Source organism: Kryptolebias marmoratus, linkage group LG16 (assembly GCF_001649575.2).
Source record: "Kryptolebias marmoratus isolate JLee-2015 linkage group LG16, ASM164957v2, whole genome shotgun sequence".
NCBI lineage: Eukaryota > Metazoa > Chordata > Actinopteri > Cyprinodontiformes > Rivulidae > Kryptolebias > Kryptolebias marmoratus.
The window spans coordinates 12,214,470-12,239,615 of NC_051445.1; the positions used below are offsets into that span (position 1 = coordinate 12,214,470).

The 25,146-nt window shown below is 41.6% G+C and overlaps 1 protein-coding gene across 2 annotated transcripts; it reads right to left on the minus strand.

Annotated features, from left to right (window-relative positions):
- rorc (RAR-related orphan receptor C) lies at window positions 1–25,043 on the minus strand. Of its 2 annotated transcripts, XM_017425139.3 has the most exons (13): window positions 24,798–25,043; window positions 24,611–24,698; window positions 20,859–20,888; window positions 9,502–9,587; window positions 7,877–8,018; window positions 7,416–7,787; window positions 7,223–7,324; window positions 7,026–7,147; window positions 6,471–6,603; window positions 5,814–5,921; window positions 5,622–5,732; window positions 2,429–2,538; window positions 1–2,333 (listed from the first exon to the last, which is right to left on the minus strand). In XM_017425139.3, the coding sequence occupies exons 2-13, from the start codon at window positions 24,660–24,662 to the stop codon at window positions 2,166–2,168; spliced, it is 1,536 nt and encodes a 511-aa protein (XP_017280628.1). In that variant the 5' UTR covers window positions 24,663–24,698; window positions 24,798–25,043; the 3' UTR covers window positions 1–2,165. The 2 variants fall into 2 exon arrangements, with proteins under 2 accessions (XP_017280628.1, XP_017280629.1); XM_017425140.3 differs by lacking the exons at window positions 20,859–20,888; window positions 24,611–24,698; window positions 24,798–25,043 and adding an exon at window positions 17,917–18,229.
- Between the last annotated feature and the right edge of the window lie 103 nt (window positions 25,044–25,146).

A 25,146-nucleotide genomic window follows, 5' to 3' on the forward strand; every position in this document is an offset into this window, starting at 1 on the left:
CCGACATCTGTGACAGTTTATCATTACGTTTTATTGCTCTTATTTTTTCTTCTTATTCTATTTGTTTCTTTTTTTTTGTCAGAATCTTTTAGTCAGTATCGTGAGTTGTGATTCTACAGAAGTCAAGTTTTAGCCTCACTCCATCGTCAGATTTGGATTTTTCTGTCTGATTTTTCAAACCTTTTACAACAGCTTCATACTCTTCAAGTTCCTGTTACGCAAAGAAATAACCTCAGTGACTCTAAGCTTATATCTACAAAAAGCTCAATCTAAAAACCTGAAAACGGTTAAAATCTTTAGAGGAAGGAGGGGTTCTGCTGAATAGTCATGAACAATTAATATCTTACCTGTTGTAGATAGATCTTTGAACGACTTCAGTTTGGAGAAACAGAGTTTAATTCTGACCGGACTGACGGGCTAAAGGCTAAAGAGGATTGCTGCTATGGGTGGGGTTATAATCTTATTTTCTTTTGACGATTCTGAATTATTAAAAAAAATAAAACGCAAAAGATGGAACCTTGTAGGTGCAGTTTATGGCGTGACACAACAGAGACACGACATACAAGCAGCACCCTCTGTACTAAATGTCATATTTTGGTACTTAAGTACTTAAACTTCTTTGAAGTTAAAGGTACTCATTGCAAAGTATAAAATCAATCGTAAAAAAGGTATTTTAAACTTTATCCACTGCTGCAGTTTGAAAGAGTTTAGATTTACAGATATACTGAAGTGCAACTCTGAAATGCAGGTACGCACTCAATGTAAACAGAGCCCTTTTTCCTGCATACTTTACAAATCTGAGCATAAATGCATCCCAACACATCAAACATTTTCGATTTAAAGACACATTAACAATCTGATATGAGGAAAAAAGAAGTGCGGATTTTAATTCTTTATGATTTCTTTTGACCAATCTTCTTTAAAACGACGTTCATAAAAGCCCCTCTTCATGCAGGCTGAGTAGACGTTTCACCCGGAGGAGAAGAAAAATGGCTGCTTGTTGATGCCACTTCCTAACATATCTCACCGGGCTGCAACCGCCGCCGGCTGGTCGGCGAAGGGCATTCGTTAAGAGCGTCTCGAAATGTTCGCTAAACATTAATTGTTTAAGAAACAGATTAAAATCTGCCTAACTTAATTTCTAAAATGTTCTCCAGTAGAATAAATCCTAAACGTGAGGGCTGCTACTGTGAACTGCACTCAGCATTTTGACTCTGTTTTTTGTTTATTTACTTTCTAAAATCTAGTTTTACTAAAAAAAACATCTTTTTTTCACTGCAGTGTAGAGTAAAATATTTTATTTCTCTGAGGGCTGAGAGATTCTACATTCAGGATTTTGTTTGAAGCGTGATTACTGTTTTAGTGCATAGATTCCAACCCCTGATTGTTTTAAAACAACTCCTGTTTTATTAATTTCACGGAAACGTTATTTCATACACCTTTGACTCCAATGTCAGTTTTGCGTTACGCTGTTCTTTCAGCGGGAATGTTGTGAAATTCTTGCATGAAGTGCTCCAGGATTCACACAGGAACCTGTTTATTCGGAGGCACAAACAGCAGCCGCAGCTTGTAACGCGAGACTGGCGGCGGGTTAGCTGTTAGCTCGTCAGAATAAAACTCCATTTCTCCAAACTGAGGTCGCCCAAAGAGCAGTCTACAACAGGTAAGATATTCATTCACCATACCATTTCCACAGAACCCCACTTTAAAACATCTGACTTGTTGCTTCGAGGTCTTTTTTGCTGCTTCATTTTGAGGTAAATATGACTTTACACCAAAGCGTCCTGCTTCTTTGCAGCTAAGACTGAGCAACTTCACATTCTAAAGGAGAGAACAAAGACGAAAGAATGAATCGTTTATGCCACAATGCTCTCTCACACAACATCAGAATCACCCCTGGAGTTATCAAAAAAATAATAATTCAAGCTATCAAAATACTCAAATTTATCTTTGACATAATCTAAAAGGTGAGAGATGCTCTGAAACTTTCGGTAATATTTTTTTCTTTTAAAAAAATAGATCTGACTTTTGGGAGACAGGATGGGAGTTCTGGTTCTATGTGTCCAACTTGCTTATATATATATATATATATATATATATATATATATATATATATATATATATATATATATATATATATATATATATGTTTATCTGGTGTTGGCTCAGGAGTGAGTGGTCCCTGGCAGCAGCTCTGCCTCGGAGGCAAACAGCTCCTTGTAGAGCGGCGGGAACAGCGAGTGAGCGGTGAGCGGGTATCGCTGACTGAACCAGCGCAGCTTCTCCATATGCAGGCTGCACAGTGAGCGCAACACTGCCATCCTCTGGTACAGCTGCAGGGAGGAACACAGAGGGTGGGATGAGGGGCGGATGCTCCCGGAGGAAGAGGTGTGTGAACGTCTTCCGGGCGACTCGGCATCTACTGTACCTTGTGCATCAGGCTGTCCTGGTTGTCTCGGTGAAGAATGTGGGTGAGTCCCAACTCCACACTCCTCTGCACTCGCTGAACTCTGCCTCGGTCTTCCAGACAAGGACGGTCTGCGCAGGAAGAAGACGTTTAGGCGGATATTGTCTCCAAAGGTGAAGGCTCATATCTGTGTGTGTGTTTGGCCGTACTATCATGATATCTCATGAACCACTGGACAGATTTTAGTGAAACTCTCAGGATGTAATGACTGGATGCGCATCTACAACTGATTAACTTTGGAGTCAACCCAGTTCAAGGTTCCCACAACAGCTAATCGACATTAGCCGACACAAAACGACTCTAACCCTGTCGATTTTACAGATATCGAGCTAAAACTGGGTGTGACGATATGGAGAAAGAGTTTGGAGGATACCCAATTCAAAGTGTTATAGGGGATGAAGATAGATATGAGAGGATCAAGAAAAACATGGATCCAATTACAGTGTTTACACTGGATTTATGGTTCAAAACATTAAAAAAACACAAGATAAAGAAAGAAATGAAAGTGCTCAGATGGGTAGCATATGATAGCGATTTCAAACCAGCAATGTATGATAAAGGGTTCAAGCAATGGATAAGCAAGGGGATCACAGGATGGTTTACCCTTCAGAAAGACGGGGAACTGGAGAGTTTTCAAAAAATGAAGGACAAGTATAATTTAGATAAACACGAATTTTATAGGTACCTGCAATTGAGAGATTATTATAGGACAGAAATCAAGTGGGATCCCTCTGTGGAAGTGAATGGTGTGATTGAAATCGTGATAAAATCATTCAGTGGAACGAAAATTAAAATAATATCTACTCTATATCAAAAACTGATGATGAATAAACATTCAACTAAATATGTAAAAGAAAAGTGGGAGTCAGAACTTAACATGACAATCACAGATGAAGATTGGTCAGACATGTGGAAAACACATCAGACATCCACCAATTCACGGATATGGAGGGAGTTCACATGGAAAAATCTAATAAGATTTTTTATTACGCCCAAAGTCAAAAACAGATATAAGAATACAAACACAGGATGTTGGCGGAACTGTGGATCAATGAACGCTGATCACTCACACATATTTTGGAACTGTCCTAAAATTGTTCAATTTTGGAAAGATGTACATGAAACTGTGAAGAACGTTTTGGGATATGATATTCCGATGAGTAGCATGGTACTATATCTTTGCAATTTTAACAATACCAAAGTGAGGGCAAAAGACAAGTATCTGATTAAAATAATGTTAATAGCTAGCAAGAAAGCTATTACGAGGAAATGGGGAAAGGCCGACCCCCCTTGTCAAGAACAGTGGACTGGAATAATAGAAGAAATCTACATTATGGAAAAACTGACATATCGTGTGAGACTTCAACAAACACAAATGGAAGAAAAGTGGATGAAATGGACATCATTCAGGACAAAAGACAGCGACAAAAACTAAAGAAAGAACTGGACAAACTAGGTGGGACAAATGCCAAATAGAAGAATAACTCCCAAGCAAAAGTTTTTTTTTTTTTTTTGTGTTAAGTTTAATGTCATGTTGTAAGTGAAGTGTTCATGTACATTGTATATATAAACAATTGTGAAAAATACCAATAAACAGTTAAATGACAAAAAAAAAACTGGGTGTGACCGAAGCTGAAAGTGACTCCCAACACACACTCTGAGCGCGGCACTTTACGCTACACCTTGGCTCAAAACTTTGCATTAACTATTGACGTCGATATCGTTTTGTATGTTTTTGTCTCATTTAGGAGCAAGAGGCATGAAGCGTTGAACCCGTTGGTTGGTTGGTTGGGGCCGTATTTGAGGACTTTCAGTCCCTGAACATCTGTGGCTTCCCGTCTACTGTACCAATATTTAAATGGGTTAGAATCAATGGTAAATTGAAACTGGCCACATTTCTAACTATAGGTTGCATCTGTTTTACCTTCAGCTAGATTTTTTTTTTTTTCAGAGACGCTGTACAGAAAAAAAACCCACATTTGTCTCATAGATTGATGGAAATTACACATTTAAAATCAAATCATCCCACATGTAAATAATCCTAACTCACTTGAATTTTTGTTAAAGATATTTTTTTTATTTTTATCAACTTTTAGATTTTTTTATTATCAGTGTGACAGAGAGTCTGGAAAGTGTGATGGTCTACAGATAAACAAAACCTAAAGTCTTTACTGGAGGGTCATATTGTTTCCCACAGAAGACACCGCTCCTGACCAACTTGAAATGTTTCATTTAAAATGGAGGAGTTTTGTTCCTCGTTTCTCTGCATCACTTCACGACATATTTTTTAGCACATTTAGCCTTTGGTAAAGGCGCCTTAAAGACAGCAGAGCCAAAAGTAAAATATTTATGACATAAGGGGATAGGAAGGGCTTTAATGTTTGTATTTTTTAACATAACATTAAATAATTTATACCTATTCTGGTTTACTTTCAAATAAAATTTGAAAAAGTTGGAAGAGAAAAGTATCTGCAATGTCACATAATGGCCACTAGGTGGCAAGACAGCTACTTCCGTGTGAATGAATAAACAAAATAAAAGTCCTGAGAAAACTGTTCAACATTTCACATGAAATAAGGTTTTTTAGTTATAAAAAAAATATAAAATATAAAAATACTATTTAAATAAATTCTGGGGAACAAGCAAAGCAAAAAAAAAAAAAAGCTATATGATAAAAAAAAGTGTTTTTGAAGCCTGGTCAGCATAAAATTTTGCGAGATGGATCCAAACCCTGAAAATTAGCTGAATCATTTTAATAGTCAAATCAGAAATATATTTATCCTCCCACTTTTTGTTGGGTTACGCCAGTGGTTCCCAAAGTTGGGGTCGGGAGCCCGTCGTGGGTCATGAAACCGCCAAAGGAGGAGCCTTGAGATGACGTCCAGAATCAAATTAATTCATTTTAAACTATTAAAAATGACTGCTGATAGTATGTTTTGGGCATATCTTTCACAATGAATAAAAACAGGGGTCATAAACTGATGAAAACAGTTTTAAAGATTGTTTGTTGTTGCTATAATAACCTTGTTTAATGACGTATTTATACACTTATCAGTGATAGACGGGGTCACAGTCCTTCGCCTGTTATTTGTGGTTTAAGAAAGAAAACAAACTAAAAGTTGGACGGGTGTGAAGCTGGTTAAAGTCACGTTACCTGCGTTGATCAGAACCAGAGCGCTGAAGAGGGCGATCTGCTGCTCGCTGAGCTTCAGAGCGCACATGCCATGAGCGAAGTCGAACACCGCCGCGATCAGATCCCCGCACGCTTGGAGACAAGACGCCACAGGGCACCGGTAAGTCACGGCAAAAACGCGTTCTGCGCCGATCTTTTCTGTGAAATATTCACCCAGGGACTTGAAGACCTCGGTGCCGGCGAATTTTCCGTCGAAGAACACGGTGTTGTTCTCCGTGTTGAAGAAGCGACACATTCGGACCAGAACCACCTCCATGGAGCCTGCGGAGGAGAAAACAGTGAGAAATCAGGAGGAGAAAACGACTTTTTTAGAAAATAATCATCGCCCACCGCCGAAAGGCGAAGATGGATGATAATGACTTTACATGTGTCTGTCAGTTAGCAAAATATCTCAGGAACCACTGGATGAATTTCAATGAAACTTGCAGACAGTAATTATTGGATGTGCACCTACAACTGATTAACATTTGGAGTCACTCCAATTCAAGATGGCCACCATAACTAAGTGCCATTAACCTGCACAAAAACGTCTATAATTCAGTAATTTTTACAGCTATTGACTTAAAATTTGATGTGGTAGTAGCTGAGAGTCATTCACAACACATACTCTGAGCGTGGCATCTCATGGATATGTTACGAGGTTTTGCATAATGTTATTTACAAGGTTTGACCGAAACGGCTACAACTCTGTCGTTTCTCATCATAAGGTGAGCTCAGTCTAAAACTCTGACATTAAAGAGTGACGTGCATTCCTCCAAGGAATGCAACACTTTTAATAAAAGCTCGATTTGAGAGTGAATAAAGGCTCACCCGTCTTTAAGAGGGCAATCTGGTCGTTCTGGCTGAGCATACGGAAACCCGGGATGTGTTTCGCAAACTCCACCACGTACTGCACAGCGTTAGTGAGTTGGATGGCACAGTGCTGCCACATCTTGTCAACTGTCTGGAAAAAAAAACAAAAAAAACAACAACATCACATAGAACAAAAGAAACAAGATTAATTGATTTGTTTCCTTTCTCGGCAGACTTCCTGCATGTAAAATGAGCCGAAACCCGTCTGTCACCCCACACAAACCAATCCTCACTATCCTATTTGATCAACCTACTGCTCAAGTCTATATTTTCTAACTTTATTCACCCCTTCTATCTTCAAAAAAGAAAAAAATTTGTGATCAAAGTGCGAGGAGGAGGAGGAGGAGCGGGAAAACGATGAAAGGAGTCGACTCAGTTCTCTGTTTGATTCATCAAACAAAAGTAACCTCAAGCCATGTGAATTGGCGTGTTTTCTTTTGAGTGTGTCTGAATCACACACGAGGAAGCCAGAAAAAAGAAACTAGATGGAAACAGAGATTACGTTGGTAATACCTTGCTTTGGTAGACTTGGATCTCCTCTCTGCTGAACAGCTTCCATCTGAGGGCCTGCAGCTCCTCCAGCCTGTACTGGCTGGTCTCGCGGTGGGAGCGCACCACGCTGGCGCACAGCTCGTCTGAGGAGAAGCGGAGAACGTTAAGCACGTGGCACGGTTGGAGACGCGCTTCGTCCCGCGTCGCAGAGTGCCCACCGATGTTCCGTGGAGAGTGAGGGTAGAGGCTGTAAGGATCGTCGACGTGGGTGTAGGGGTGAATCGCCATGGGGTCGTGAGACTGCTGCCTGAAGTCAAATCCTGAAGAAAAGAAAAGAAAACGGCGCAAGTGAGGAAAAAAAACGGGGAAGAATGTAAAAAGACTGCGTGTAATCCAACATGAATGGCTCACCTCGTATGTCAGGGTGTCCGCTGCCGTCCCCCCTCCCCTGGGATCGTGATGTGGGAGAGACACCGGAGCCTCGGTAGATCCTTCCAGACACCTGAGAATCGTTGGGGGAGCACACCAGGTAAGGGTGGACGTCAGCGGCGTACGACATCAGCTCCACGTCCCCGCTGCAGGCGTAGGCTACGGCCATGGGCTGGAGCAGCTGGGGGGAGCGGTCCTGACAGGTCTTGCCAGGATAGGGCAGCGCCACCGGGGCGTCCCCCTGCAGCTGCTGCTGTTGCTGCTGCTGCTGTTGCTGCTGCTGCTGCCGGTAGCGCTCCACCTCGGAGTTGAGGGAGTCCCGCTGGCGTTTGGACATCCGCCCAAACTTCACCGCTGGGAAGGACAAAACGCAGACATGAGGAACCCGGAAGATGCTGCAGACGGAGGACGGAGCGGGCTTGGCTGCTTGCGTCTGGGCTCACCGTCTTTGCTCATGCCCTGCGCCAAGCACTTCTGCAGGCGGCAGTGCTGGCAGCGGTTGCGGCTGGCGCGGTCAATCTGACAGTTACTCTGCCTGGAGCAGGAATAGGATACGGTGGGCAGCTGGCTGCGCCGGAAAAATCCCTGAGGGTTGAGTTAACACGGCAAAGCATGATGTCAGAATCAGAAACACTGACATCTGAATTTCCCCGTAAACACATGAGCTGTTAAGGTTTACAAACAACTGTCACTGTTCTCTGTTTTCAAGCTGTTTCACTCTGAAACAGGGGTGGGCAATCCTGGTCCTCGAGGGCCTCCATCCTGCATGTTTTACTTGTTTCCCTGCTCCAACACACCTGATTCAGTGGTTAAATCACCTCTTCATGTTCTGCAGAAGCCCGTTAATCACCCATTGATTCAAATCAGGTGTGCTGGAGCAGAGGAACAAGTAAAACCTGCAGGATGGTGGCCCTCCAGGACCAGGATTGGCCACCCCTGGTCTAAAAGGCCTTTAATGGATCATTTATATCTTGAAATGGAGTTTAAAGCAGGTCATGCAAATACTATTTGATACAACTTAAGTCTGTCATCAATTTTCCACCTCGCAGCTGTTCTGTCAGAAATAATTTGATATTCCTTATGGAAGTGCTGTGCAAATAATCATGCAATGCAAAACTGATCGCAACGTAAAGGTTTATAAAAATATTTCTCACAAGAACGTCTATTAAAGTTTGAAGATTGGAGCTGTTTCAAGAGGGCTTTGACGCCACTCAGACAACAAATTAGTTTGTCAGTCCGGTCAGAATGAAACTCTAATTCAACCGAGTCACACTCATTCACCGTCTCGGTCCTGTTCAGTCGACTCTAAGAGCAGACTAATAACCCTTTATAACATCACATAGATAATCAGGTGTAATGCTACAGTTACTGAGGTTTAGAGAACAGACTAAGGTGGTCAGCTCCAGTTGAGTGTTTTGACAGTGATGCAACTTGTGAAAAACTATTATGCAGCAAAAATAAAACCAGTTATCCTGCAGGAGCTAACTCCAATCTGAGCCGAAACAAAACAGAAGTAGAAGAAGCTGAGTTAACATTTTTTAAAAGCTCCACGTGTCATCTTTGCTCCCTACAGGTGACACAAGAAAAAAAAAGGATAAAATCAGATGATTTAGGTTTGCTACAGTCAGACAGTTCAGTGGTTCTTCAGTATGACAGCTTCAGATACATGAGCAGAAACTGAAGTTACCAAAAAAAATCAAACATTTTGAATCCGATCCAGAACTCACCATGAATATATTGTAAAATAAAAAAATGCAATGCCAGGGCACAAAACTGCTTATCGCTGTCTGTTTTAGTTAATCTCACTGAGCCTGTGAAATCAGAGGGGATGTAAGAATATTCACAATGAAATATTGTTTTGTTTCAGCTCAGGGTGAACCAAAAGAATGAGCATTAATTAAAAAAACAGAACCTAAGAACTAATGATAAAGGCAGCCAGGTAATACATATCAACCTGATGCTGTGCTTCACACTTTTAAACCGAAGCTGGTTTTCTGCTCTTTTATTCCATCTTGACGGATTTGTTTTAAGTGAACTGCAGCACATTTGTTTGTCTGCCGGATCTCACCTTGCAGCCCTCGCAGGTGATGACTCCATAATGCACTCCAGAAGACTTATCGCCACAGATCTTGCAGGGGATAACTTCAATCTGAGCTGAAAACGACAAAAAGAAAGACGTTGCATTAACAGGTTTTCAAAGCTCCAATTGTCCTCTTTGTCCTTGTTTGACCCTCAGCTACTACCACGCCACACTTTAGCTCAACATCTGTAAAGCTGACAGAGTCATCGCCATGTCAGTGTAGGCTATCGGCCGATTAGCTCTGAATCGACCCTAACATTTAACGAGTTGTAGACTTTCTGAGCGTTTCGTTCAAATCTGTGCACCAGGTCACGAGACGTTTCGCTAACAGACAAAACAAATGACCACACACACAGAGGCAAAAACATTAAACCCCTAGAAAAACAATAAAATACACGGAGTGATTGATTTCTTGTGTCTTCTCTGATCATTGTTTTTTTAAAAAATAAGCAAATCTAGCGCTCAGCACTCAGAAACGTCGTCAGAGAGGGAAAGAAAAACAAAAAGTTTACAGAATAATTGAGTAGCGTCGTTCTCGAGGACTCAACAATCGGTAGATTAATGGACGAGGGTGTCAAGATTGGGTCAATTTTTTTATTTTTCCAAGAATGAATGACTTGTGGCTCTAAACTTTGTGCCAAACTCTGCATAAAATCCTCGATCTGTTCAGAGGATGTCTGTCAGAGAAAAACTGCGAAAGACTTCTTAGGTCTTTCAGTGCAGCAGATACCATGGTGTGTGTGTTTGTGTGTGTGTGTGTGGTCAGGGAGTTTGAAGAAAAGTTAGAGGTGAAAACCACCGTTGCGCTACGTGCAAGGATTACAAACAAGTGTGAGCAGAAACACAGCAGAACAAGTTCATCTCAGACGGACAGAAGGATGCTTTAAAAAAAAAAGAGAAGCAACCTGTTCCACATGCTAATAATTAAAGAAACCATTCAGGTTGTTATCAGCAGAAAACATCTCATCCTGGAAGGCTGGAGGTTATTTTAGCAGAAAATTGTCATCCTCATATTAGACAACACACCTCTTTTTATTATATTTTCTAAATACAATGAAGTCAATCAGTAAAAACACCAAATCTTTTGTTCCATCTTGTCTGTTTTTATAAGCGTTCAAACAAAATTTCAATACACAGATCTAATTCTTTTTTTTTATTTTAGAAAACATCAATTGTTCTCCTTAAATTGTGGCCTGCGTGCTCAAACTAACAGCTTTTTACCTTTTTGAGTAAAATCTGACATCATGACACAATGCAGATTTTTTTTTTTCTTCACCCAGAGACTAAACTCCAAAGTGAGAACTTTTGTCAGAAGCTGTACTTCCCCTCTCACTTCAAACGGCTGCTGTGTGACCACGAGTAAACAGAGGGTATTTTCCGTCCCGTAACTTAATAATAATGAACAGAAGGCAATAAAGAGGGGTGTCGTCTGAGGACGTGGAATATTTGCAAGTGGAGAAAGGTGGCGAATATGAAGGTGTCAACCTCAGAGTCCTTTCAAGTGGTTGGCTGGCTTCTCTTTCATTCTGACTGGCCCTCTTTCATGTCATCTCTTAACTTTCTGATCCTTCTCTGTCTCGCTCATGTAGGACACAACTGCCAGTAATGCACTCTCCTTCCCTCATCACTGCCAGTAATGCCCCCCCCCCCCCCCNCCCGTGCCTCTGATCTCTGCAGACTCTCACACCCGTCAGGTTTCTTTTTTCTTAAAGCTTAGTGTGGATTTTTGTCACGTTTCTGAAATCAGCGAAAGGCTTTAATAGCTGTTAGAAGATGTGCCTGATTACTAAACGTGTCTAGCCCACGTTATGTTAATAAACCCTGCAAAGGTGCAGCCCGATGACATAATCTCTTATCGAGTCGTCGCATCTCCCTTCACGCCCTGAGAACGGCGGTGCGATTGTCCCCGTCGCGTCTGCGCCGGGATCCTGCTCACATTCAGAGGCGCCGTCTTTTTTCGCGTTTCCGTGCATAACTGTGTCAGAGTTGTGCTTCGAGTGTGTGTTAGTGTGTCAGTGTGTGCCCTCTTTTTCGTCTGGTGCCACTGGGATTGCCTGAAGAAAGGAGGACCGACGATCTGAGATGAAATAAGAAACAAACAGAGAGCGGAAGCAGAGTACAGTGTGAAAACGAGGAAGACAAATGTTTCGAGTGCCGCCGAGCTCGCAGCCCGAGAGACGGCAGATTAACCTCAAGATTTATGGCGTTATCTTTAACCAGTTCGCCAGCTAATGTTCGGTCTGCGCGCTCTGACTTCAAATCAACTTTTTGAGCAGAAAATAAAAGTGTCAAAACTGTGAGTTCAACTTTCTGTCAGTGAAGCAAGATATGTGGAAAGAACATTGGTGGTCTCTTTTTTTTTTTTTTGCTATTTCAGTTTTGATTGTGAACCTCAAACAACAGGAAATCCACCGTGACCCACAACCTTTCACAGCTCACGCACACAATCTCACACACACACACCTAGAAAACACTCAGTGATCACGCAACGCTGTTGCTTCATGATGTTTCCATCCAGGCAATCACGACCTACAGGGTGCAGAAAAGTCTAACCAAAATTAATACTTGTTTACCCGTAATAAGAAGAAATAGCCTGAGAGTTTAAAGGCCTCTGGTTGCATTAATCAGCTGAATTCTGGTGTATTATCTGCACCCGCAGGCCGATCCAATCGGTGTGTGTGCGCGCGGGTTAGTGAGAAATAAACTTATCTTTTGCATTTTGTGTCTTTTTTGGTAACCAGATAAAGACAGATTGTGTCTCGGTGCAGCTGAAGCGAGCGCAGTAATACCACCCTGTTTACGCAAAAACCAAAAAAAGAAACTTTGGATGCTGGGCACAACCCAAATAAATACCTCACCGAATCAAAGAAAAGTCAGAAAACCAAACTGAATAATACGACTGCAAGAATGATTAAAGCTTTTCAAAATATACATCCATTTTTCTCAATTTGATGCCAGAAACAATGAAGGAAAAAGTTAAATAATTGGTTTATTCAGCCTGTCATTTGCTCTTTTTATAACACTTTGCAAAAACAGCAAGTTTTAGCTTTAAAAGCTCAAAGCTTTTCCACCCTTTTAATGCTCATCAGATAAGGAAAGATATCTTTCAGAAATCTCAATATGTAAAGCAACAAATGTTTCATGCACGGCCTGCAGGCAGGACCGTTCCTGGACTCTTCCATGTGAAACATGGTGGACGTGGTGAAAAAAACAAAAAGAGCCATTCTTGAAAAATACTTCATGAGTGACACCGTATGTTGCAGAAAAACTACATCTGTTGTTCAAAATGAATGCTGCTTTGATACGGTCTAGAGAGAGACTGAATATTGTTTATCAGCCGAGATCGAACACTTCAAAAATATCAGTCGCAGGAAAATGAAGCTGCTGCAACCAGTCTACTGTAGGCCACTATTCAGTTTTTTTAAAGGTGAAAAAGGTCTTCTATATATTATTTTTGGTTGCTAAATATATATTTATTTAAGTTAAAAAATTATTGGTATATTTTGTTAAATGAAAAACAGAAATTGCCCCCCTTAAAAAAAAAACAATAAAAAAAAAATCAAACAGTGTTGTATATCGTGCGCAGCATGGTGGAGCAGTGGTTGAGGCTGTCGCCTCACAGCAAGAAGGTCTCAGGTTCGCCTCCTGGCCTCTCTGGGTGGAGTTGACATGTTTTTCCCATTTATCTGTGTTTTTTTCCCCAGGTACTCTGGTTTACTCCAACAGACCAAAAACATGACTGTTAGGTTAATTGGTCCCTAGGTGTGTCTCGTTTGTCTCTGTGTGTCCTTGTGATGGACTTGCGACCTGTCCAGGGTGTCCCCCACCCTGATAGGCACCAGCTGCCTGTGACCTGGAAAGAAAAAGCAGGTAAAAGAAGATGGGTGGATGTATATTAGCTGCTCTGATTTCTAAAGCTTGGCACCGATCGTGGAAAAATGTCTCACGTGGGTCGACTTTTACGGGCAGACTCTGTCTCTGCGCCTCAGCTCAGACAACACCGTCTTCTTAACTTCTAAAGAGAGTTTAAAACTTTCATTTCGCCCAATCTTCTGACACGTGGCGGTGCGGTGATGCAGTTCGTTAGCACTGTTTCCTCCCCACACAAAGGTCACAGGTTCGACTCCCGGCCGCAGCCTTTCTGGGTGGAGTTTGCACGTTCTCCCTGGATTTTCCTCCAGGTACTCCAGTTTTCTCTCACATACCAAAAACACCTGTGGCTACTGTGTGTGTGTGTGAAGGGTAGGACTGCTGACCTGCTCAGGGTGCACCTCGCCTCTCGCCCCGTGATCGCTAGAAATCCAACCAGAAAACTGAACAGGAAACAGACTCATGACTGATTTCAGACGATGTTTGACGGGGAGGTTTTAAAGAGTGCACACAAATCTGTGCGAAGTAATGTTGGATCGAGCTCACTAAAGCGAGGCGTGCAAAACTATCTGCCAGCATCTCTTCTGTGTGAACGATGCTCCCAGGGCCAAACTTCTTAAACCCTCCTGAATTATGTTTTTTAGTCTCAACATTCAATATGCTCCACTTTAACTTCTCTACATTAAGCATGGGATTTCCAGAAACAAGGTTTTGCACTTGTTAAATATCAAATCCCCAACCCTGAGTCTTATTTTGATTTACTTTCACATACGTTGGCACAACTAGGTTGACATTTTTTTCCCAGCAGCTCTCCGTCCTGATGCTCATTGTTTTGCTTTCGGAATTGCCCTTCCAAGTGACACTGTTTGCTTTCGCTGCATTGACGATATCTCTTCGCGAAGCCGCAACATTTCTTGCTTCCGTTGACGTAAAAAAAACAAAAAACAAGACAGGGTGAGCCGGAGCGAGGTTTACGGGGGCTTAGTTGAGCCGAACAGCAAACCCAATCAGTTAGGAGTTTGAAAGTGTCACGAGTTAGGGGCTGCAAAGAGGTTCGAGCAGGGTGGATGTTCAGGGCTGGAAATATTCTCATTTGTCACCGAAAACAAGAGTGTGCCGCCTCCCACGTTTCCGTACACCAAGATGTGGCTACAAAGAGATGGTGTGATAATCTGCCAATTAGTCTTCAGTAATACCAGTACTTACAAACTCCAGCTTACATGGTGCAGAAAAGGTGGACAGTAAATTTATAACATAAAAAAAAGTTCTTGAAATGTGGTTTCTTAAGAAAACTTGGATCTCCGTTTCTGTAGCTGCTGGCTGATTTTATTCCTGCAATGTTTGCAGATTAATGAGCCACAACATTTCAGAGGGGAGACAACGTCTGAGATGTCTGTCAACTTTACGAACCCCGATATTAACGCAGGGCTGCTTTTAATCGCTGTAAAATCTGAAGGAGCAACGAACAGCAGGCACAGATAGGAAGGTGGGGAAACAAGAGTAAAGATTAGCTGTAAATTATTTATTTTATCTTTAACATGCTGTCCTGTTTCAGCTCACTATTCTCACTCCTCATTACAAACCTGGACAATAACTTTTAACCAGTCAGGCTGCAGAACGTGCATTCAAATATATATTTATATTTTTTTGCATGAAAGAAAACAGGCAAGGCACTGAGTCTCAGGTCGGTAGAGAAGAAATCAAACTATCAAATCATGAATGAGTAAAACTTTGTTTTGTGTGCAGTTACCTTAAAGAATGCCTGTAAACCTGGAAGAGTTCATGATTGTGTTACAATTAAATATTGGAGAAAAAAACAAAAGGTAAACATGTAAAACTGCAACAGATTGAAGACTCAGGTGTGAGCTGAAACAAAGAGAACAGCAGGTTTGATATTTGATTTCTAACCCGAGAGGAGTCCATTAGTTCCTCTCACCTCATTTACGTCAAGCTGATACAAAACACGACCATGAGCGTTTGACTGAGGGGGCAAACAATACCTCGACACTGTAAACCAACAAGAGATTATCTGCCGAAAATCATCTCGTCAGCAGTCTGTTCTTTGCACTGTAAACGGACAGAAAAACCTCAACTTTCCTGCTGCGGAAGCTTACCTTTGGTACAGACGCAAGCAAGAGTGCAAACAAACTTTGTGTACACACACACACACACACAAGAGCCGTGCAAATACACAATGACACACACGCACACACAGAATGTTAATCTGTAAAATAACACACACAGCTTTAAGTTTTCAAGGCTTACTCCGGATAAGCCAATAAATGTTAAAGCACTTCAGATGTTTTCCTAAGTTTGTAAAATGTTAACTTTAAAATCTTAAAATAGTTTTTAATCATTAAGTAACAATAAATGTCTTGGAATAAAACTACTGCTCAAATACATTTAACTTTATCTTTTTTTTTTGTATAGAAATTTATCAGTAAGGACAATTGGAGACGTTCAGGAACTTTTTTTAACTAAATAAATTACGTGCATTATGTAACACATTTAAACAGAATAAGCTTTTTTGCAAGTGTGTGTAAATAAAAACGAAAAGATAAAGCTCAGGTCACAACAGATTAAATTTAATTACATTTATTCTGCAGCGCAAAACTGAATCCGGTTGATTAAAAACTTTAAAAAAAAATCTTTAAAAAAGTGTAGTTAAAATTTTAATTAAGAGGTTATGATTTCAGGATGCAAATAACTGTGTTTAGTGTTTAATAAAATGTAACAAAACGACTTTTATTATCAATAAAAAGAAAAGTTATTGTCATGAAGGGGTTACATTAACAGGTATTTATATTACATGTAAGTTTTTTATGAAATAAAAATAAATACATTATTTTTCATATTATTTTTTTAACCAAACTGTGCATAAATGTTAAAGCTACTTAAATAACGACTGGCATAATAAATAAATAGCAATAAAGATCAGATAAGGACAAAAGAAGACATGTTGTTTTATCTGAGGGAAAAGGATGAATTATTAAAGCCGATCTGAGCACGAATTAGCATCAAATTTGCCAAATTCGACTTTGAGGTGCTCTCTGAATTAGTAGGTGTTGGAGGCAGGTAATGATCTGACAGCAGCAGCAGGTATGAATCAGCTCGACTGCTGTTATTTCATTTACCATATTTCAGGGGGGGGGGAATGTGTCACCTGCAACATTTTTGATGTCTGCTTTGATCTGAAGCCAACGCGCTTCTGCTGGAAGTGCTGTGCAGCCTGCTGCACCCAGAGGAACAAGGAAATCCTTTCTGATAAGGAAACTGTATAAGATCTACACAGGAATCCCTCAAAACGCAGTAACAAAGCCATACGAAGCGTGTGTGTGTGTGTGTGAATAAATGGATCTGACTCTTTTCCTGCTGTGGCTAAGAGAAAGAGAGAGAGGAGAAAAGAAAAAAAAGGAAACATTTTTGGTAACATCATCAGTTAGCGCGTGCTCTCCAGGTTGTTTCGCTCGAGCCGTATCCCCAGTGCAGCTGCAGGGCAGAGATACGCTGCATCTAGGCGCCATCTAAAAAAAGCAGGTGTGGAGAAATGCGCTGTGTGTGTGCGTGCGTGCGCGTGTGTGTTTGCTTGTTGCAACAGCGACGTTGTGTAAGCAGCATGCATAGGCAAATGTATTGATTCTTTCCATTTTTCTCCTTCCCCCGTCTGATATGTTTTAGAAAATAAACAAAAAAATCTGCACGGAGTCGATCCATTTAAACCGATGCACTGATTCTTATTTCCTTTGGTTAGCACTCAGTGGAAGTGCGTGCAAAAAAAAAAAAAGTTTGTATAAGTCAAATGTCAAAGCTTAAAGTGAGCCCCTGGGTTCAGGATTACTAGCTGGTTTTATTCGCCTATTATTATGCAAAAAGGACAGACACCGACTTAAGATAAAGGTCATCTGGAAGATGAAAACCGTTTCCAACGCCACAAATTCGAGTCTAAAACGTTGCCCTTTACTTGTCACCCGCCATGAGCGGTACAGTATGCATGTGGGAGAGACAGAGCGCAGAAATATCTGAGACATGATTCAAATCTTAAATCCATCAAAGGGAGCCAACATTGAATCACGCTACCGAACCGTAAGAGCAAAACACATCAAACGTGGCAAAAGTTAGGGCAGAAGTCTGAAGAAAGCCAAATAAGTTTCACAAAAAATAAGATCGTCTGTCTTCATATTAACAGTAAAAATTATGTGTGTGTGTGTTTCGTACAGAATCTCCTTCAGGGCGAGAAAAAAAAAATCATTGAGTAAAACAGAAAGAAAAAAAAAAACTAAATAAAATGATCAGATTTCAACAATGTTTCCATACTCGGGTGAGTTTATCTGATTTAGCATGATCAAGCTATTGGAAACCACAGGTGTCTGAGAAGAAGAAGTTAAAATATAATAGTGCTACTCAAAACCAGAATATTGTGCAATAGCAGAAGCATCATTTCTAATTGATTTATCTGATCAGATGTCCTGGATTGCACTGCCCACACACACACACACACACACACACACACGGACCGGAGAACTTCATCCCTACCTCGCATCATCCTCACTCCTCCACGTCTCAGACGTTTGTCCCACTTTCACAAACTCTTCTTTTCCTCTCTCGCTGTACGACCGTCTATCACTTTTTTTTTATAGCGCTGATTGTATCTTTTAATCTGGCTCAGTTTCTTTCTTTTTTTTCCCTTTTGTTCGTCCTTTACAGAGCTGGGTCAGGTGCTCACTGCAGCCTCAGCGCACATATTCAGAGTTTTGAGTGACAGTCGCCGCCTCACCTTCCTCGCGAGCGAGCTGGTGTGTGTGTGTGTGTGTGTGTGTGTGTGTGTGTGAGAAAGAAGTGAGACAAAGAGAGGGGGACTGTCCCATGCGTTGTCTTTTTTCTCAAGGTACTTTTTTTCCTCATACCTTTGTTGTTATCCTGCACCCCCTCACTCTAAAACACACATCAGAGGCAAAAAAAAAAATTGCATCGTAGTGTCTGGCACCTTTGATACTCTCCATGAGAATAAAAATTGAACCAGTTAACCGGAACTGAAGGAGATGACGTAGAAACACGTAAGTTACTTAAAGGTTTTGGCCGCAAACTCGATGGATTTTCGGTTCAATTTTTTGTTTCTTGCTCAATTTCGGGATATTTATTGGTGATCAGTTTATAAGTCGCGGATGTCGGTTTGCTGCTGCATTCTGTCACTGTGGGGACAAGTGTTAAGATTTGTTTTTTTAACTTTTAATTTTAAAATGGCAAAATCTGCTTTGGGGAAGGGTCAGTTCGGCCCGTACCGACAAGCTTCGGACCCATTTCCAAACAAGATTTTGTCTTAAAACAGCTCCAGTATTCATCATTTCACAGCGCTTCATGCAAAGCGACATTATTTTAACCCTTATCGTGCTGTCGATTTCACATTACACTTTTATTTCGACAGAAATCATGTGAAATGTCTGCAGGATGTGACGCCTGGAAGTCCCAGAAGAGCGACATGTTGCTGCTGCTGGTGCTAATGACGCTGTAAACAACTACATGTAAATGACCGTGTAATACAACACTGATAGGAGGGAAAAAATTATAAAATAAGTTTTATGAAATTTATGAAGTCCCTGTCGGTTTTCGCTACGCTCATGCTAGCCTTTATCCCATCAGTCCAGTCGAACATAAACTTTATTTCTCCAAATTCAGGCCATTCAAGAAGCAATCTACATCAGGTAAGATAATAATTATTTATAATTTTTACACAGAAACTTGTCTCAAAGTGGCCACAGTTTTTCTTTAATATCTTAGCTAACAGCTAATCTCAGCAGAAGCTAAAGTAGACTGCTGCTGTCCCAGTGGCGCCATTAAAGGGGGGCCAGGGGTGGAAATGACCCCCCGGCTGGACCAGTCACATATATATAATATTTATGTATTTATGTGTTTATTAAAGTTCTTGAACCAGGCAGTTGTCTGGCAGTATTACCTGTAAAATAAGAAACTGGGGTCCATCAATCTTTAAGTTTTAAATCACTGTTTTCCAACAACAGCATAATAAAGTTTCTGAAATTCTTTTTCGGCTTTTGATTTTGCTGTGCCACCCCAGGACTTTTAGTGGCCCCCACATGGCCACCCCAATCAAAAAAAACAAAACTTCTGGAGGCGGCACTGTGCTGTCCCAAAGCAACTCCAGTCTTCAACATTTTATGCAAAAGCTATTTTAAAAACCTGTGTACTGCTATCAAATTCACATTACACGGTTATTAATTAGTTATATTAGATTCTGGTCATTCACAAGAGCAAATAGAAGCAGCAGCAGCTAGCTATATCACTTCTGCCCGGGACATTTCCTGCAGGAACATCAGAACATTTCTGTAGGAACAACCGTGTAGTTCAAAGCTTACAAAATAGCCAAGAAACACCATAAAATATAAAATATGAACGTTTTCTTTGAAACAGCAGCAATCCAACTACTGGCCCCACCTGAGCTGGTCAGTCAGTCAGAATTAAACTCTGTTCCTCCAAACTGAGGTCATTCAAATAACTATCTACAACAGGTAAGATATTAACTTCTCATAATCTTTCCAGAGAAACTCACCTCAAAAGATCTGAACCACTAAAGTGTCTAAACAAGGCAAGTTATATAAAATAACTGGATTTTTGTTTCGAGGCAGCCCAGCTGTTAGGATATTTAATTTGTGCTAATGGATCATATTTAACGAGATGTTTGCATAATTTGAAAGAATAATCTTTAGTTTCAAAGGAGCTGTAAAGAGTTAAAATCTTAATGGTGCAAAAAGGTGGAAAAGAAGAAGAAGAAATAAAATTAAACGTATATTTAGGTAGAAATACAGCACTGTAATTTCCTAAAACCCTTTTTCGTTTGTTTTTTTTACTCATTTCTTCATTTGATGATAAACCAAACCACACAGGACACACGTCCAAAAGCACAAGTCCATATTACCCTTCCACTCCTGTCTTGTGATCATTCAAGCCTCAGTTTGTTGATCTGCGCACCACTTGATACAAAAGTTATGTTACACACAGCATCCCACACTTGATAACACGACCAGGTGTGCTAAAGTTGTGGCAGAAAGTGTTAAACCCAAAAAGGTTTAAAAAAAGACGAGATGTTATCTCTCTCATCTGCATTCAGATGCCAAAGTAGCTGGCGTTTGTGTGTGTGTGTGTGTGTGTGGGTGGGTAAATGGGTATGTGTGTGTTTCTGTATATGTGTGTGTGAGAGGGGGGCTAGCACAGGTGCAACAGAGCTCCCCACAGTGTTTTCTAATAGCCCAATCCCAGTGACACCGATGTTTGTGTGTGTCTGGGTGTGTGTGTGTGTGTGCGTTTCTCTACAGGTGCAATGTTGCATGTTCGCTAACTATGAAGCTAACCACAATGCATGCACAAATATCTAGCACAAACATGAGCACTGTCATTACCGTGTGCAAACGCAGACATGCAAGGCTAACACACAGACCGGGGCCGGGTGTGCTCAGGCGACTTACTTAAATGAGTCTTCTTGGACACGACGCCTCCTGAAAAAAAAAAAAAAAAAAAGCTGTTTAGTTCATTACAAACAGACCTCAACAAGCTGGTCTAAACTCGAGCAGCCAAATTATTGTTTCTGAGCCAGAATTAAAAAAAAAACGAACTCAATTCTCCATAACAAGGTTAAACTGTCTCAGCTAAAACATTAAAACACAGATAAACCGTTCAAATGTAAAAACCATAAGAAAAAAGCCAGAAAGTGAACATATAAACACAAAGAAAGCGCAGCTTAATTATAGCTGCAGCAATAAAAAAAAAATGATCCAGTGTCACAAAATCACAAAAAGTAGGCACATTTTACTTTAAAAATTACCAATACTCATAAAAAATCCTTCTTTTTTTAAAAAAAGAGGGATTTCCCTTACAGAAAAAAGCACATAAATTTACAATTTTTTTAAAATCCCACACGATCACATGAACGTGCTGAAAATGCTCCAAAGCATGCATTTCGCATCCTAATTTAACATGTTTCCACAGGTAAAAAGAAGTGATTTTGTACACGTGAGGTTCGTGGGCTTTTTCCGTGAGCGTTTATGAGAGCTTGCTTTTCTTTAGAAGTGAACGATCTACAAACTGCTGCTGCCGAAGAGTCCAACAAATGACGACTTACTGAAAAATCAGCAAATGTGGTGTTCGAAAGGCAGCATTATTTTCTTTAATCACGTTAGACCTCTCATCTAACATATATGAAACACAAGAACTCTGCTTTCAACCGTTAGAGTTAACAAAGCAGAATAATAATTAAAATAAAAAGCAACTTTAATTCATATTTGGCTGAAATAAATCCTTCTCAGCCTCTTAATGCCAGTTTGACGAGGGGTTTAGTTTTTTCTTCTTCTTTGTCTTCCCCCTGGGCAAACAGGGCAGATAAGAATCTCAGACACAAGTGGTTAAATTAGAATATTACTATTTACACCGGGGTGAGTTTTGTGTGACTCTTCAGCGCCTTTAAATGCAGGAGATAAAGGCAGAGGAAGGTGGGTGTCTGTGAAGCAATTTGTTGTTGTTTTTTTTGTCTGCCTGTTTGACCGCAGTTGTGAGAATTTGAATTGCAGTAGGTGTGAGAGAGGGTCGGCTCTGAACCGAGGGGTTTATTTCTGGGGCTGTGTGTGTGTGTGTGTGTGTGAGAGAGAAAGAGAGATAGAGGGGGAGAGAGAGACAGAGAGATGTATGAAGGCAGAGAGCAGATAAGTATCAATGGAAGACGCAGAAGCTTGCCGGCCTTTGTCTGGCGCCAGTTCAGGCCCTCTGCGGTTTCCTCTGTTTTCTTGCCCTCATCAAGTCAGTTTTGCTTCATAAGCAGAAAGTATGGAATGAAAGCAGAGCAGCGCACGCACGCACGGAAAAAACTACAAAAAAAAAACAACACACACATCAGAACTGACTGAGCAAGGTGCTGAAAGGGGCGTTCGCTAAATAAACAGCGAACAACTGGAAGGAATTAGTTCTAACCACGCTCATCACAACTTTAGGAAAACTTTCGAAACACAAAGCGGTGCATTCGTTGGGTTTTAATGTGACCTTTTAGCAAAAACTCAAACTGCAGCTTCTTGCCAAATAAAGATCATTCTGCCTGACGGGGAAAAACGAGCACACTTTGAGTGGCTTTAACTCATTAAACGTGTCGCTTACGATTCAATTTAATGGAATGACAGCGAGCAGAGCGGAGAGGATTTTATTCTCGGGTGGCTGTGAGGTGGAAACGGAGGTCGCAAACATCTGCTTCTGTGCAAACGAACTGTGGCAAACCGTGGACACACCTCTCAGGCTGGTTAGGAACCCACCGCAGCCCTACAGGAACCTGCTGACTTACAGAGGCACAAACAACAAACAACAAACAACAACAAACATGTCTTCGCTCCGACATCTGAGCCAGCAGCTGGGTGACAGTTGCTGTGTTACATAAGACCCCCGAAGCCCTGAGAGGAGGCTGAAAACCCTGCCTGAGCACAAACGATTCTGCTCGCGTCTGATGAGGTTAAACTCAGCTATATGCAGATCTGGTGAGGATGATTTAGTTGCTGATCAGGATTAGAGTGGATTGTGGACCAACAAGTGGAATTAACGCCACATCTTTGGAGCTAATTCCAAGGTTAGGGACGATGCAGCTCAGGAGTGACGCGCTAAAAAAAGAGCGAGCAGATTTGTAAATGATGTGGAGGAGCAAAACTTTTCAGAAAAAACAAACAAACAAACCGGTAAGTTTAATTTAACTGGCGGCAAACAATATAAAGAAATCAAGTATAGAGATGCAGCTACCGCAGCTGTTTGAGTTTTGTGTCTTGTGTTGCCGCGTCAACAACAACAAAACGCCTAAATTAATTTCATCATGGGCTGCAGGAGGAGCGGAAAGCGGCGACGGGTTCCACGGTCGATCCGCAGGCTCGTGTCAGAGAGCAGCCATCAAAGACAAACGAGCTTAGGAAAACTGAGAAGACACCCACGGAAAACCAACGCGCTCATCGGTCGAAGAAACGCCAGCTCAGCAGCACGAAACTCGACATAAAAAAAGTGTTCGACTGCACAGAACCTGCACTTCAACCCGAATAAACAAGCCCTGGGACCTGACTCGTAAGCCGATGTTGTTTTACTCCAAGTCCCTAAGCCCCTTAACGTCCAGTTTTAACATTTTGTTTCCCCTAAAGCGACTTTAATCCTGTTAAAACTGTCTTTTTCCACTGCTGCGAGGATGCCACCGTGCACAGGGTACGAGCCTGATTTCATCCGCCCCCCACCAAACATCCTGTCATGTTTGATACATTTACTGTCCTTATAATCAATCATTGTGTGCATTTCGGCAACAAGTGTGTGTCTAAATGTGTTTGTTTCTTGAGCATGCAAAGGACACTTTAAACTAAACGTGTGTGCATCTTTTTCTTTCTGGTGGTTACACAATCGAATTAATAAGAATAAATCATCTCATCGAAGACAAGGGCATCACTTTCTGTACGGAGGGAGAACAGAAAACCTCAGTGACGACTTGCTGTTGTGGTTATTTGTGATAAACCTTCCAGTGCCGGCTTCACGTGGAAACTGTTGACAGTAAGTTTCAGAGCTTATCTGCGGCATCCTTCAGCTTGTTTAAAGAAAGATGCTGCAGTCGATCTTTGAAGATAAGGTCTCGTTTCGAGTAAAACTCTCTTTTTGGCCGAATCGCCAACTGTGTGACTGCGATCCTGCTGCTGCATTCAAAGAGACATGGGCGTGAACTCCCATTCCACTTCTGCACTCTGACTCCTCTCGAGTTTAAATAAATACTCTCGTCGAGTTCGCAAACTTGGGTGAGCAAGCGGCGGCGTTCTCTGCAGGACTGAAGGACGGGCTGGCTTATCTCCCACGGCGATGAAAGTCAGGCAGAAGCTCCGAATAGGAAAGCAGCCTCCAGAGCCAGAAATAAGAGCTAATCCCGGGGGATTATTCTGCTTTGGTGCCATTCACTCCCAGCACCTTACAACACTGCGCTGGGAGGGATGAGGGAGGTTACTGGGGTAAGGATTCCTGACTGCAGGTGCCAAGAGAGGTGAGAGTGAGTTAAAGAGTGTGTGTGTGTGTGTAGGGGGAGTTGGCACCAGGTGATATGCTGGGTAATAACAGGAGCATGTTTGTTTTTTTTGTGCGAATGAAAAAAATCGCACAGGACAAGATGAACACATTGCATTTATAGGATGTCAGCTGATGCAATCCTTTTTGTTTATTTATTTTTTTTTACCTTTTTTCCTGGGGGTGTCAGCTGTGAGCAAGTCGGGCTCCTCATATTCCATAACGTTCCTGTCAAAAACACACACTCGCTCACCTCTCTCTCACACACACACACACGAGCCAAACTGAACTCCACCCGCCTCCGTTTGAAGTCATAAAGTTGAATACATATAAAAAAAAGCTAAATGACATGCTACCTGTTGGTGGTCCTAGCGCCCGGGTCGGCGCAGGCATTTAAAAACATGCACAGCCATCTTCCTCCTCCTCCTCCTCCTCTTCCTCCTCGGGCCTTACTGCTCCCACATCTCGGCCATCATCTTCCAGTAACACCCCCTCCTCCTTATCTGTCGCTGTGTGTGTGTGTGTGTGTGTGTGTGTGTGTGTGTGGCTGTAGCAGAGCGGAGCGTGCAGCTGGACCGGACCGGGCCAGGCCGTGTGTGGCTGTAACACCCCCCTCTTCCTCCCCCTCCTTCTCCTCCTCCTCCTCCTCCTCCCCCCCAGCGCGCGCCCTGACCGTCCCGGGGCTTGGAGAGTTATGTCACCGGC